The following is a 16,501-nucleotide window of genomic DNA, read 5'->3' on the forward strand; positions in this document are numbered from 1 at the left end:
TTTGCCATCAACAGATAACATTCCGTTTATTGGCCCTTACTAAATGACTCTCCTTGTTATCTGATGATTCTAAAACCTTCTCCCCTTCTGTGCAGGAAGACAATGGAATTAAGGTAGGACAGGCTTTTGATTTTGGTTAAATTGTCTAGATCTGCTTTTATTTGCAGCCACTACACGCAGATTCCCAAATAGAGCCCCCCTCCGCCCAAGGAGTGAATTGTAAGCTCTTAAGTTTCAGGAGCCAGTGGCAAGATCTGGCTGTGGACTTTCTGCAGGACAGACAGCTCCTCCATGGAGGTCAGAATGATGGTGTCCATTCAAGGAACACTTACATTAACACTACCTAAATCAGATGTGACCAGAGACGTGCTTACCTTTCTGTTCGGTCCTATCAAACTGTCTCTTCCCAGTGGAGACGGACAACAGGAAAGGAGCAGATAGGAAGAAGGAAGGAACTCAGGATCAACTCCTCTATGTTGAACACAAAGGCACATTCATATGAGTTTTCACTTAACCCTTAAAACAACCCTAGGAACTAAGAATAATGAAGCCTGTCTTAGAACCACACAAAATTGAAAACTGGGATGAGTGTGGAGGGGCTGTCCAAGAGACACAAATGGGAATGTACACAGTTGGGTCTTCAGACCCCAAACCTTTCATTTGTTCAGAAGCTTGAGGGCCTAGGGAGTTGCCGGCATTGAGCCAGAACACAGTGGCCATCAAAACAGACGCCTCTCACTGTCCAAGTAGCTTAAAGCTCTAGTGGTGACTGGATCAAAGATTCACAAAAATAAATACGTAATTATAAACTAAAAAGTACCCTAGAAATTCGGTGCTCTTTCAATTAAGAGGACATCACCTCTAGACAAACACACATGTTCAGTGATCACCAGAACTTATTTATTCCCAGCCCTGAAGATGTCACTGTAGGTATCGGTGATGAAATATACACAGCATACAGTATTTCTGTATTTGTCATTTTGTAAACACTAGTTGAATGAATGTTTCCTCTCCAAAGAGAAAATGGCACAACAGAGTCAAAATGTGATTTGTTTCAGTTTTATTTTCCTATCTCAGTTTCAGTAAAAGGTTCAGCGAACTGATTGACACATATCAAAAGCTATCTCCCACCCATATACAGTATACACTGTTTCTACTTTTTCTTTTCCCCTGAACAAGGTGGTACTATCTTTGTTCAAACCAAATTACAAATGAAGAGATACTATAAAAGAGAATAAAACGGTGGTGTGTGCGTGTGTGTGGGTGTGGTCTTTTTATTCTCAGACAGTAAAATGTATACCCACCACCACAAGGGGAAAAGCACTGAGGAAACATTTGTACTAAGCAGTTAGTACCATTAGAGTACCTCTCCAAACAGCAAATTTGGAACAATTAGCCATTACTGTAAAGGAAGTTCCTAGTCTTTCATTTTTCTGCCATCACATTGCTACACTGGAATATAAACCCTCTTCAGAGTGCAAATATAAAAATGATCAAAGTCAGGGTTTTATGGCAATCTTAGCTAAAGTATATTTTTTTATTTCCTTTTTTTCTTTTTTTTTTTGCGGTACACGGGCCTCTCACTGTTGTGGCCTCTTCCGTTGCGGAGCACAGGCTCCAGACGCGCAGGCTCAGCGGCCATGGCTCACGGGCCCAGCCGCTCCGCGGCATGTGGGATCTTCCCGGACCGGGGCACGAACCCGTGTCCCCTGCATCGGCAGGCGGACTCTCAACCACTGCGCCACCAGGGAAGCCCTAAAGTATATTCTTGATAAAATATATTCTATTTTAATATACATGCTATAAAAGTACACTAAAAACGTCAACCTTTAGAGTGTTGTTAAAATTAAGAATTTACTTTTTTACATATAGAATAATATACATCCAACTCTAAATGTATTTGAGGATAGCTATTACTGTGACCCCAAATATTTCTAGCTTCATATTTTGTTTACCATAATATTGATTTTATAATACGTATTCAGTAATGTGCTCATAATTCTGTTTTGCAGTGCCTCACTCATCACTTTAAAGAAAAATGCAGAGGGAACTGCATATCTCCAAGTTCTTACGGTGCAATTCACCATGTTTTCAACATAAGTTCCTATTACAAAATTTTAATTTTATTTTTTAAATTTTGGTAAGTCAATTCTTTTATGATCTACATTTGGAGCTTTTAATGCAGCAAGTAAAAATGAGCAATGTTGAAAATTAACTTAAAGGTAGCCTGATTTTAAAAATAATCACTTCCTTCTGTAATAATACCTCCAATGCCAATTCTAAATTTTTATGGAATAGTGTGAAATAATGCTGACTGCACACATCCAGTGGCGATGAATTGACTGAGTGCATGCCACGCCAAGAAATGAGACTCTTGGGACTGACTTTAACTATATCCACCATAATCCTGTAGTACACATGATGAGGCTGCTAGTTATAGATGACATCTGTGGAACCCAGGCATATCTGCAATTTTTTTTTTTGAGTAATAGAACAGAAATATAAAAGAATTAAAATTTGTTTCTGATTTAAACAAAAATATTTACTCTTTTCATTAGCAAAACATTCTTTAAAATATATCTATTTTTCCTCTGAACATTTAGCCAAGGAGCACTAGGCAATTTTTGAAGGTTTCAGTGCTGACTGTACAATACAATAAATACAGCTGTAGAGAGCACACAGCAACAATAGCTTATTTACATCCACTGAGAAGAAATTTATTCTCATCTGGTTACAGTGTCCAGTCCCCCAAAGGAAAGGTTTGGCATTCGTGTGCTTTTTGTTCTTGGTGGAAATCACTTCTGCTTGATTTTCATTGTTGAAAGAAAAAAAAAAAATCAGCTGATGGCCTCAGATTTTCTGACATGATGTGAAAGAAGAATGTGATAAAAATTAGCTGCTACCATGGAGTTAGTCTGGGAATGGGTTTCCAGGCAGATCTCGCTTCTTCCCAGGTGAGGGTCCAGTGGGCTTCACGGGAACCAAGAGGTAGGTGCCTAGGACCCAGGTGTGCTGAGCCGCATCCAGGGACGGGTCACTCTGGCTCAGCTGAGCACCCCCTTCTCTGCCTCATTCACCACCCCTACTCACTACCCTATGTACTGATGCTCGTGGCTACAGAACTTATGGAAACCAGTTCACAGGGAAACAAAAGTGGAGAACTCAACCAAGAGGTGGGCTATGCATGTGTCATCATCCAGTGCTGCCTCCTGAGCTACTGTCTGTTGTGATCATGGGTGGAGGATGGGAACATATGTTCTTCATAGCAGAATTCTCCTGTGTTTCTCTTGAAAGTTTTTGAGAAGGTTATGTTTTTCCAGACAATTCAATCAAAGTAGAGTCTGATGTCTGCTCTTTCTGGCAAACCAATAATGGTAGAAATTTCAGCCTCTCTCTTGAATTTCAAACTCACCTAAAAGTGGAATGTTTTTCGCTGGCAAATGATTACTTACTTCTTTGAAAAGTGGACAGTCTTTCTTTTTTGGATCCAACTCAGCCCTTCAGAAAATACTTCAGACTGAAAGAGGAGGAAGTAGAGGAGAACTAACTTCCTATCGTGCCTTACATAAAACATTTTGCTGAAATGAAGAGCCACTCCGACTACAAAAGTAAATATTTGTGCAAAGGGCACTTTGCCAGGTGCAATCTCAAGACATCCTCAATTTACTCATAGTGTTGTGACTCTTTAAAACACAAGTCTTTTAAGTGATGAAACCTAGCAAGTAATGGGAAGGAAGTTAACATCAGAAAATACACTTAGAAAAAGTACAGGATATTTTGCCTGGCATTTGCTACTTATTTCATAACTTAGATCAAGTAAGTGTTAAATATTCACAGTAATTTCAGAGAAGAAACATTCATGTCTGTAAAACTTCAATCTATTGCATTTTCGACACTTTTCTGTACAATTACAAAATGTCATCTGTCGGTGCTTTCCTGTAGAATTCTTTACTGTCAGTCCTTCCCTCTCCAGATCCAGTTATACCTTCAAGGTGGGCTGTAGGATTCCCTTCTCAATGAGATGAGTCTTCAGCGTTTTGTATATATTTAACTGCTGTTCTGGTTGAAGCACCAACAACTGCTGTAGCACTTTGCTGGGATTTGGACCCCTGATAACAGAGCAGAAAAGACAAAGTTCACACTATTATTTTAAGAGAGCTAAAGGAAGCATATACTTGTAATTTAAAATAAACCATGCATTTAAGTGCAGAGGATCAATCTTTACAGAATCGGAACAGCTCTTGATCAGAGCCCACTTTAATGCCCAACGTTAGTGTCAAAGGGAGAAAAAAAAAACCCTAGAACTATCTGCATTGAGAGGCATACAGTCTAGATGTGGGAAGAATGTGCAAACACAGAAGACAGGAACACGAGGCAATTTAGGGAGTGCAGATCTAAGTTCCACAAAAATCTGCAAAAAGGCAAATCCTGAGATTGGACAAGACACGGAAACCATTCTGTAAAAAAAAGGACCATTCCTGATGAGGATAAACTAAAAGAGAACATGAAGACATAATTTAAGTCTTTAGCTTCAAAGAAACGTCAGACAGGGAAGGTACCCTGTTGAAGAAATACCACCGGGGAACACTTCCCGAGCCCAGCCCTGAAGCCCCCACCTGGGATCTACAATGGGAACAACAGCCTTTTTTCAAAGAAGGTCTTAGGTAAACCCCAATATAGGAAACAAAATAAAAGCGGATCTCCTTTAGCAGGTGGAGAGCCCTGCCCATCTTGCCCAGCATCCCCACTGGGGAGGAAATAAGCCCAGGCAGTGTTAAGTAAAGTATCCACTGGGCAGTGACACTGCTCTCCAACAGGTATCATACCAGCCTGTGCAGGGGCCTCTCCCTGGGCGGCTCCTTCTGGGGAAGCTCCTCCAACATCCCCATGCCAGCCCTTCTCTCTGCACCTTCTGATGGTGCACTCTGGGTCAGAAAAGACCCCAACCAGGATTCCCACCCTCCAGAGACACCATGACAGTAAGGGGATTGCAATTTCCTATCTTTGCACACTAGAACTCAACCCATTTATAAGCTGGAGATCACTTGGGTTTCTGCACTTACACTGCTAAAGTGCTATTTTGTTAAATTCAGAATGAACCTAATTCAAACTGTGATGTAGATGTATTGTTCTTTGCAATTTCTACAATCCACTTGAATAGGAAAAGCAGAGTGGGCTTACATTTTGTGGAGAGGGATTAGGGAAATCCAATGAGAAAAAGCAAGATGGAGAATGGCACAGAATTCTGAGAAAGACATCTACATGGGTAATTAAATTTATGACTTATTGCACAATAGCACGGATTAGCTGTCCCATGGGTCACCTTTGTACACGTGGCTCAACTCATTTGCCAGAAACTGAAGCCATATGTCTCTCGCAGCTACAGTCTACTCAAGTCAGGACACAACTTGCCTTACGTTTCTTCAAAAGATTCAGCAACTTCCTAACATAAACCCAGAGTAGGGCCCACAGAGAAAAGGAATGCTATTCTAGCAACTTCAGCTAAATGCAAAATTGTCAGCAGGGGCTTCCAGCTAGTTGCACTCTGGCTCTAGCACTGTATTTCTAATCGTCTAAATGTGTACTTTCAAATGGAGGACAACATGGCTCAGCACAACTTTTCCCTACTGAGAGAACAGCAGATCAAAAAAAAAAAAAGTATGAGTTAATGCTCTAAAAGCTGCCATCTTCTGCAGATAAAGAGTTCTAAGGATTTAAAGCCACTAATTACTAATACTCAAATATATCAGTAAATAAATCATATGCAAATGGATTAAATACTCCAATTAAAAAGACAAAGATTGTCAGCTGGGTTATAAAAAAAAGAAAATCCTTGTGAGAAGAAAAGAGTGAAACACACTTTAAATATAAGGAAAAAGGCACACAAAAAATAAAAGGATAGACAAAGAAATATTATGCAAACACAATTAAGAAGAAGGCTGATGTAGCTATACTTATATTCAACAAAATAAGCTTTAAACAAGTAGTATATAAAGATGGGCATTATAGAATGATACTAAGAGTGATTCAACAGTGAGACACGAGTTCTAAATGTGTGGACACCTAATACAACCTCAACGTATATAAAGCAAAAACTGGGAGATTCTGACAAAGCTCTCTTCGTAACTGATACAGAACAAGCAGATGGAAAAACAAACCAAAAAATTCAGTACAGAAGATTTAGCTAAACTTCACCCAGTTGACTTACAACACTAATCCTGAAACTGCACAATGCATATTTGATTCATGTGTACATACAATGTATATCTGAGTAGACAATGTGCCTGGGCACAAAGGAAGTCATGACAAATATTAATACTGAAGTAATAAAGAGTATGTTTTCTGACCACAGTGGAATTAAAGCAAAAATCAAAAAAGGAAGGAGAATGAGAAAATCTCCATTTGTTTGGAAGCAAATCAATATACTTCTAATATACTTCTAAATAATCCCATGTCAAAGAAGATATAGAACTGGAAATCAGAAAATATTTGTATCTGAAAAATGAAACTACACATATAACATGTGGGATGAGAATACTTGAAAGTACTTAAAAAGAGCACTCAAAAAGCAGTAGTTAAGAGGAAATATATAATGTTAGATAAATATATTACACAAGAAAGCTGAAAATCAGTAATCTAAGCTTTATCTCAAGAAGCTTGAGAAGGAACAGAAAATTGAACCTAAAGAAAGATAAAGGATGCAAAACCAGAAATATAGATCAATGGAACAGGATAGAAAGCCCAGAAGTAAACCCACACACCTATGGTCAATTAATCTGTGACAAAGGAGGCAAGAATATACAATGGAGAAAAGACAGTCTCTTCAATAAGTGGTGCTGGGAAAACTGGACAGCTACATGTAAAAGAATGAAATTAGAACATTCTCTAACACTATACATACACAAAAATAAACTCAAAATGGATCAAAGACCTAAATATAAGGCCGAACACTATAAAACTCTGAGCGGAAAACATAGGGAGAACACTCTTTGACATAAATTGCAGCAATATCTTTTGGGATCCACCTCCTAGAGTACTGAAAATAAAAACAAAAATAAATAAACAAATGAGACCTAATTAAACTTAAAAGCGTTTCCACAGAAAAAGGAAACCACAAACAAAACGAAAAGACATCCCACAGAATGGGAGAAAATATTTGCAAATGAAGAGACTAACAAGGGATTAATCTCCAAAATATACAAACAACTCATGCAGCTCTATGTCAAAAAAACACAACCCAGTCAAAAAATGGGCAGAAGATCTAAATAGACATTTCTCCAAAGAAGACATACAGATGGCCAAGAAGCACATGGAAAGATGCTCAACATCATTAATTATCAGAGAAATGCAAATCAAAACTACAGTGAGGTACAGCCAGAAAAAGGAACAAAACTGGGTCATTTGTAGAGACGTGGATGGATCTAGAGACTGTCATACAGAGTGAAGTAAGTCAGAAAGAGAAAAGCAAATACCGTATATTAATGCATATATGTGGAACCTAGAAAAATGGTACAGATGAACCGGTTTGCAGGGCAGAAACAGAGACACAGATGTAGAGAACAAACGTATGGACACCAAGGGGGGAAACTGGTGGGGTGGTGGTGGTGGTGGTGCGATGAATGGAGAGATTGGGATTGACATGTATACACTAATATGTATAAAATGGATAACTAATAAGAACCTACTGTATAAAAAAATAAAATTAAAAAATTAAAAAACTACAATGAAGTATCACCTCACACCAGTCAGAATGCCCATCATCAAGAAGTCCACAAACAATAAATGCTAAAGAGGGTGTGGAGAAAAGGGAACCCTCCTACACTGTTGGTGGGAATGTAAATTGGTAAACCCACTGTGGAGAACACTACAGAGGTTCCTTAAAAAATTAAAAATAGAACTACCATATGATCCAGCAATCCAACTCCTGGGCATATATTCAGAGAAAACCATAATTCAAAAAGATACATGCAACCCCAATATTCACTGCAGCACTATGGTACAATAGCCAAGACATGGAAGTAACCTACATGTTCATTGACAGAGGAGTAGATAAAGAAGATGTACATATATACAATGGAATATTACTCAGCCATAAAAAAGAACAAAATAATGCCATTTGCAGCAACACGGATGGACCTAGAGATTATCATACTAAGTAAAGTAAGTGAAGTAAGTCAGACAAGGACAAATACCATATGATATCACTCATATATGGAATCTAATTTTTACAAATGAACTTATTTACAAAACAGAAACAGACTCACAGATTTCGAAAACAAACTTATGGTTACCAAAGGCGAAACATGGTGTGGGGGGCCGATAAATTAGGAGCTTGTGATTAACATACACACACTACTATATATAAAATAGATAACCAACAAGGACCTACTGTATAGCACAGGGAACTCTACTCAATATTCTATAATAACCTATATGGGTAAATAGTCTGAAAAAGAATGAATATTTGTAAAACTGAATCACTTTGCTCTACACCTGAAACTAGCACAGCATTGTAAATCAGCTATACGGCAATACAGTTTTTAAAAAAAATAAAGGAATGAAAGATGAGAGTAGACATCCATGAAATAGAAAACAAATACACAACAGAGAAAGGTGAAGTCAGAATTTGATTCTTTGAAAAGATTAATGAAATAGATAAACTCCTAACAAGACGGCTCAAGGAAAATAAAAGTTAATACAAAAATGCTCACACTACTATGAGTATATATTTAAAATGCATATTTAGAGACCTATAAATATGAGTTTCAATCCACATAACTCTAAAGGAAATACAGGTTTTCTAGGCTCAGACACCAGTAGAGGCCATGGCATATAAAGTAAACATGTGGTTGATGTGGTTAGCTTTCACACCTCAAACTGGCATTTCAGGGCAGATCCAAAACATTAAAGTTTAGTAATGAGAATAAAGCACCCCATATAAAACAGCAACACCCTCCACCTACCCCTCCCCGCCTCTCCACCCCCCACCCCCACCACATACACACCCATAATCCTGCGGACTGCTCTGTTTTTCTCCATGGCTCTTATAACCACCAGACAAGCTACATTTGTTTGTTCTCCACTTCTGCCCCTTCTCCCTCCAACTCCCCAGGAAGAAAATAAGCCCTGAGGACAGGAACTTGGTTTGTTTTGTTCTCTGCTATATCCATGCCCAGAACATGCCCCAACACATAACAGGCACTCAAGCAATAACTGGTGGACTGGATGAATCATTATGTCCTCCTCCTTTTTAAGTAACTCTTAGGGTTCACTGTCACCACAATGTCCACAGTTGAGAAATTAAATCTCCTGCTGTTCCAAATCTAGTACCATTCACCCACTCTAACTGAATCTTAACTCAGCCCTATTAGACTATGACATATACTATTTTTTTAACTTGTTCAAATGTAAGGGAAATAATTATAATTTAATCATACTGCCCAAGGCTACAGTGTGACACGGTTCCAGGAGCCACCGTTCCCTTCGCTATTATAGATTACCAATGACAAAAAAAGTAACGAATTCAAACTAATGCCTATCGAAATGAGAACTCCAAGAAATCATCTAATAAAACATTTTTTAAAAATCTAGAAGTACCTTATAAAACTTGTGATGTACACATGCACAAAAGTTGCCATCAAATACTGACAATCAAATCTGTCCATTATCCCTCCATGTCCAGGAATGGTGTTTGCAAAATCCTTCAGAAAAAAACAAACATATTAGTAACTTTTCAAAAAAATCACCTGCTCTAAAATTCCTACCTGTAAATGTCTCCTTGACATCATGGACTTGAAGGAAAATACTTTACTATTGGATTTTCCCACTAAATACAAACTTATTAGAACATGTCCAACAGATTAAAACTGCATGTTGGAATATGTGCCTATGTTAGAATGACTATTGAATTGACACACAGCTTTCAAATAACACTAATTAAATATTAATTAAATCTAGCACTAACTTTTTTTAGTTAATAAAACATTTTCTAAATCAAAAATGCTATCAGCTATTACTAATCTAATCTTATAGCTGGCTCTTCTGTTTAATCAGAAACTATTTGGGGAGCTATTTTAGTGTTGTTGACAGATATACAACTGGTTCTAGCTCATGTTTATCCTAATGGTTCTTACTCTGAAATAAATATTTTACTACTGTGATAAATATTTCTTTTTTTTATGTGTTGGGGTAAAAAGGAAATCAAAATAGATAGTTCATTTGGGACACGTTAGTCCATTAAATGGCCAAATTAAGGGAATGGTTAGTAAGCCTCTGCAGATTGACCCTGTATAGATCCATCTACACGTGTCAGGGCCCAGGAAATGTAAATGACTAATTGTCCTTCTCGTTTACTCAAGCAGCCTAAAAACCTCTAAAATGCAACAGCGATTCTACCTTCATTTCAGACATGAAAAGAAACCTCACCATTCACCAAGAAACCTTGGATTGGAGACCATTAAAGACCATTCTAAACATAACATTTCTCTGTTTAAAACAACTATTGAAAAACTCTTTGGTTAATTTTTGCCAACACATTTCCTTCCTTCTCTTCCCTACTAACCCAAGCACAATAGAGCCGTGGTAACTCCATCCCACTTGGCTGTTTGCAGCCTTTACAGGCTTCTCGTCTTGCATAGCTATTGCTACGATTCTTTGTGGATGTGTATTATCTCCCCTAGTCGGTGGTGAGCATCATGAGAACAGGGACAACATCTTGTACACTTTTGCATATTGCATTCCACCTAAGGTAGTATCTTCCCCATTGCAAGTGCTCGCTGAGTTCGCGTATTTATTTCCCTGGCCTCTGGGATCTGGCCACCACTCTCTGTAGTCTGACCACCTACTCCCTACCATGGCCACAGTGTTCCTCTTCCCCTTCCAGCAGCTGATCTCCTCTACTCCTTTGCACTTGCTGGAACTCCCTTCCTTCAATTTCTCTGCAGGACTCATTCTCTTCCTTTCCTGGTATCCCTGCTTAAACGCCACCTCCTCAGAGAAGCTTGCCCTGAGCACCCCACCTTCAGTAGACACTCTCTAACTCCCAATGGCACACATTCAGTCTTAACTTAGTGAAGCCATGTGAGGAGAGTTGAGATAATAGGCCAAATATATCTCACTTTACGAGAATTTAAGGTAAACAAAACATAGGGCTAATTTTAAGTATCTGGAACAGGGATCAGCAAACTATGTCCCACAGACCAATTCCAGCCCGCTGCCTGTTTCTTGTAAGTAAAGTTTTATTAGAACCCAGCCACACTCACTCATTGATGTATTGTCCATGGGGCTCTCACACTATGGTGGAAGACTTCAGAACTGAGTAGTTTGCGATATTGCTGCTATTAGCGTATGATTTGGCCCTTTACAGAAAGAGTTTGCTGACCCCTGGTCCAGCAGAATGGAGAGTTACATATCCAAAGGCACTCTTGCACTTCCCTTCACTTGAGACTGTGACAGGACACTAAACTTAGACAATTCATAGCTGGATTCTTGGATGAACACTTGAAGGACCAAGATTCTGTGTCTGTCCCAGCATCAAGTGACACATGCCATTTCTAGAAAAAAGGGTGATATACCACTTTAAAATGTATTAACACGGCATGACCAAAACCTAACAAGAAAGAATATATACTCTGTGAGGCTGACACAAATAGGGTGGAAAAGTTTTTGCCCAGGGGCTTAATGCGGGAGACCAAAAGAGAACCAAATTCCAACTATATTACATTCTCTAATTATATTCTGTAACACTGTAACAAAGAATCTAAAACACACACCTTGATTTTGAAAGCTCTTTTGAATCCGCTGGCAAAGAATCCTCCGAATGGGCCAATCAAAGATGCAAATGTGGAAAGAGCAATGCTGTGTATCTGGAAAGGATACAAGCTTATTGTTTCCTAAAGAGGGAAGAAAAAAGGAGAGGGGTTGGGGCTAACTGCATGAAAAATGTATTCGAGCACGCCACCTAAACTCAGAGCCATTATATATAAACACTAAGTCAAAGCACATGCCATATTTTTGTTAATTTCACAAACTTTCAAGATCATAGGAAAAAATAAATGTGTAAGCTCTCGTTACCACTCTGCTTATTCAGCCAGCACTCCCTATTCCCTGTGTAAGCGTACTGAAAGCGCCTGGTGTGCTAAAATCTGATAGGCTACTTTTCTAATTTGTCTAGAAACTTCTACATCACTTGGGTCATAGGCTTACCAAGAATCAGTTAATTTCTGACATTGTTTTTTACCAGTAGCACTTTGTTTTTGTAATTATATAATGTATTTTGTACTTGTATTTTATTTCACTTTAATTTTATATGACAAATGATGGGAAAGTTGGTCTTTCTCTTAAAATTAAGTTAAATGCTGTGGAAACACCTGAAAATAAAATGCTTTATTTTCTACCAAAATTAACATCAGCAAGACAATTATGAAAAGTTGAGAAGAATTCTGCAGCCAAATTATTTTGTAAATTCTTAGTTCTTATTCCACTTTAAATAAACTGAAACTACAAATTGTAGAGAGTGCATAATGGGTGTGGTTTAAGAAAGATCACTAAGAACTCCAATCTTTGGACCTGTTCGCAAAGGAACGGCCTTGCCCCAATCAAAGATTAGCAGTATCAAAGAGTTTTACAGCAGATAATAGATGGCTTGGACACTGAAAAAATTCTTGGAATCAATGTATTGAGCCCTCAAGTAGAGAAATAATTTGTTGGTTAACCTTCTTCTTAAAAAGTAACTTTAGTTAAAAGTTAAATATTTCAGGGAATTCCCTGGAGGTCCAGTGATTAGGACTTGGTGCTTTCACTGCCAGAGCCCAGGGTTCAATTCCTGGTCAGGGAACTAAGATCCCGCAAGCTGTGTAGCACGGCCAAATAAATAAATAAATAATAAATGTTTCAGATGCATTCATGTGTACACACACACAATTATTTGATTCCCCACTTTAACCAACCACCCACTAGTCCTGGTAGCATAGATCAGCAGGGATCTACTGGACAGCATGTCAACATCCTTCAAGGTTACCTTTAAATGGCAGCAGTGTTTTTGGAAGGGAAAGTGATTTTTAGAAACAGCAGCTTTCTGTACTAGTAAAAGTCCCCTAAAAATCAAGTAATTTTTGAGCTGGTGAATTTTAATTAAGTTTTAAATTGAGTCAATTTATACCAGTTACACGTGAAACTCATTATAACTCGTTTGATTTGTAGAAATCTAAGAGACATTTAAAAATGTTTTCAAGATAAATTACCACCAGTATTCAAACCATTAGGCAAGTAAGTTTCTAACAGACAACTGGTTTGTGACAGTAATATTCACTTTATATATAAAAAAGGGAAATCACAAGGGGATAGAATATATGATTGATGTCAAGCAGACAGTGATCTGTATTACAGAGTTAAAAATTCTGCAGAAATCGATCTCTTGCAATAAATGAAGCTTAATTTTTGGGAGGGAGGATCCCCACCATGTTTATCTTACCCGTCTCAACAATGCCTTCAAAAAGGGAGGAAGTGAATAACTCTGAAGCTGGAAAAGTTCTGAGGGTTCACATTCTGTAACGAAGGAGTTTACATCACTTCGGTATTCCACTGGGCAGACAAAGTACTGGTATTTGGATAACACGTAAGCGGCCTAAATAACAAAGCAAGCGTTTGTAAAACATTGCATGAAAATATATGTATGTGTATGTGTGTGTGTGTGTGTGTGTGCGCGTGTGTGTATATATATAAAATTTTTTAAACGTATATATGTTATGTGTCAGAAAGGCCAGAAACAGAATGCCAAATTTTCCTCGCATTCACATCTTGCCATGTATTTTCAAAGTTAACTGACCATAACTGATGGAATAAAAAACTTTAAAAAGCCATTAGAAAACAAAACTTTTTGAAAATCCGTATGATTATAATCTCAGTATAGGAAAAGAGGGAAGGGGAAAGTTAGAAAAAGAAGCCGATTTGAACATTTAGACAAGAATTATAGCAAGGTTTTACTTTTTTTAAGAACACATTTAATGTCAGCAGAAGCTAACAATTATAAAGGTATGGGAGAGTACAGGACTAAAGTTTCTTGCATAAAGGTTATATTAATTTCATCAATTAAAAAAATAAACAGTGATTCAAAATTACTAAGAAAACAGCACAGGTGAAAAACACCATTGTTCTTAACCAACCCAGACAATGTTGACTAAATTATTCTTTCCCTGGACACATCACTGCAATTTTTAAAACTAGCTGTCCTCAGCCATGGAAGAAGATACATAAAAACAAAATATCTTATTACAAATTTAAATTGCTATACAATAGTTCATTTTCTTTCTTTTACAGACATTCACACCATTATACTGCTCAAAAATGGTTGATAGAAGTGCAAATATGACACTAGAAATGGATATAAGTTGATTTTGCTTCCAAACAACCAGTTTCCTCAAAATTACTTATTAAAAAATATATAAGCTCCCTCCTCCTTATTTCATCATGCATTACATTCTTATAGGATAGCTCTTTATTTTCTTCCAATGATATGGCTGTTCTTGTAGTATTTCTAAATTGTCTTTAATGATACTAGATTCTTGTAGTAGTATTTAACTTAATAATCCCTTCTTCGTAATGTATAATCATTGGACAGGACCAGATCCCTTTTCATTATTCTGTTCATCAGTTATTACCTCATTGATATTCTAACAAATAAACACTGGAATAATTTTTTTAATTCTATTGCAATTTTCATTGAGAATGAACTACACTGATAAACAGGAATTATGGTGGTTTTCCCCTCCAGCCTGGCCCATTTCCATTTATTCGTATATTTGCTCCCTCTCAAAGCTCCATGTTGTTATTAGTCACTCTATATTTGGCTATAGAATATATTCTAGAACTGTTAGGGACAAGACTCTTAAAAAATTAAACTTCCTGACAGTAATTTTTTTTGGTATATTTATCTTATATCCAGCCATTTTTCTGTACCTTTTTTGATTTCTCACAAGACACCTTTGAATAAAAGCATAAATTCCATAACTGTACACTAATTTTTAAAACATTAACAATATCCATTATTCATAGCTAAAAGTAAACATCAATTATTTTTAACAAGCTTTTTCTGTAAACTGGACTCACAGCAGTAAGCACCCACTAGGCCAAGCAGCTGGTACGTGTTAAAGAGACAGAACTCTTCAATATCATTTGCATTCTCTGCTTTTATTCAAAGCCACCACCCGTCCCAGCACCTGTGCACCCACAAGGCAGAACAGCTGTTAGAAACTACCAAAACACAATGGCAGGTCTCAAGCCTAGCTTTATATGAGAATCAGCTGAGGGAGTTAATTGACCTGGAAGAGGGCTGGGACATAGGTGTTGTGTAAGCTCCCCAGGTGGTTCTGTTATGAGGCCACGATGAGAGTTACTGAGCTATAGAATGCAGGCATACCTCATTTTATTGCACTCACTTTATTGTGCTTCACAGGTACTGTGTTTTTCACAAATTGAAGGTCTATGGCAACCCTGCCTCAAACAAGTCTAATGGCACCATTCTTCCAACTGCAAGACTTCAGTGGAGGAAGTAACTACAGATGTGGTAAAATAGCAAGAGAATTAGAAGTGGAGCCTGAAGAGGGGAATGAATTGCTGCAATCTCATTATAAAACGTTCACGGATGAGGAATTACTTATGAATGAGTAAACAAAGTGGTTTCTTGAGATGAACTCTATTCCTGGTGAAGATGCTGTGAAGACTGTTGAAATGACAACAAAGGATTTAGAATATTACATAAATGTAGTTGGTAAAGCAGTTGCAGAGTTTGAGAGGCTTGACTCCAATTCTGAAAGAAGTTCTACTGAGCAGGGTAAAGTGCTATCAAACAGCCTTGCATGCTACAGAGAAATCCTTCATGAAAGAAGAGACGATCGATGTGGCAGACCTCCTTGCTGTCTTATTCAAGAGACTGCCTCAGCCACCCACCTTCAGCAACCACCACCCTGATCAGTCAGCAGCATCAACATCCGGGCAAGACCCCCCGCCAGCAAAAAGATTATGACTCAACGAAGGCACAGATGATGCTTAGCATTTTTTAGCCATAAAGTATTTAAAATTAAGGCATATACACTGTTTTTTTTAGACTTAATCTAGTACACACTTAATAGACTACAGTATAATGTAACTGTAACTTTTATATGCATTGGGAAACCAAAACATTCACGTGACTTGCGTTATAGCAATACTTGCTTTATTGTGGTGGCCTGGAACTGAAGCTGCAATATCTCTGAGGTATGCCTGTGGATTCCGTCTAGTGGGCTTCAGTTAATACATTATTAGCATTTTCTGATTTAATTCTTTTAGGTTCAGAATAGACTAATAAACTTGCTACCACTTTTCAAAATATAAATAAAATAAAAATCTTAGTGAAACTCACAATGAATCCAAAGATGACTGTGGAAAAGAAACCGCCAATGAATCCTTCCCAAGTCTTTTTAGGAGACAACTGAAAAAGGCCAAATAGAATTAGAAAGAGTTACTG

At 37.7% G+C, this 16,501-nt stretch overlaps 1 protein-coding gene across 1 annotated transcript in view; it reads right to left on the bottom strand.

Annotated features, from left to right (window-relative positions):
• Positions 1–893: 893 nt before the first annotated feature.
• The window catches only part of CDS1 (CDP-diacylglycerol synthase 1), a 69,115-nt gene continuing 53,507 nt past the window's right edge, over positions 894–16,501 (bottom strand). Inside the window, exons 9-13 of the mRNA XM_060011662.1 lie at positions 16,397–16,465; positions 13,472–13,624; positions 11,772–11,891; positions 9,598–9,701; positions 894–4,109 (exon numbers count right to left, since the gene is read on the bottom strand). Of these exons, the coding sequence (XP_059867645.1) occupies positions 3,980–4,109; positions 9,598–9,701; positions 11,772–11,891; positions 13,472–13,624; positions 16,397–16,465 (576 nt within the window). The 3' untranslated portion in view covers positions 894–3,979. The remainder of the gene's footprint in view (positions 4,110–9,597; positions 9,702–11,771; positions 11,892–13,471; positions 13,625–16,396; positions 16,466–16,501) is intronic.

Source organism: Delphinus delphis, chromosome 5 (genome assembly GCF_949987515.2).
Source record: "Delphinus delphis chromosome 5, mDelDel1.2, whole genome shotgun sequence".
NCBI classification, from domain to species: Eukaryota; Metazoa; Chordata; class Mammalia; order Artiodactyla; family Delphinidae; genus Delphinus; species Delphinus delphis.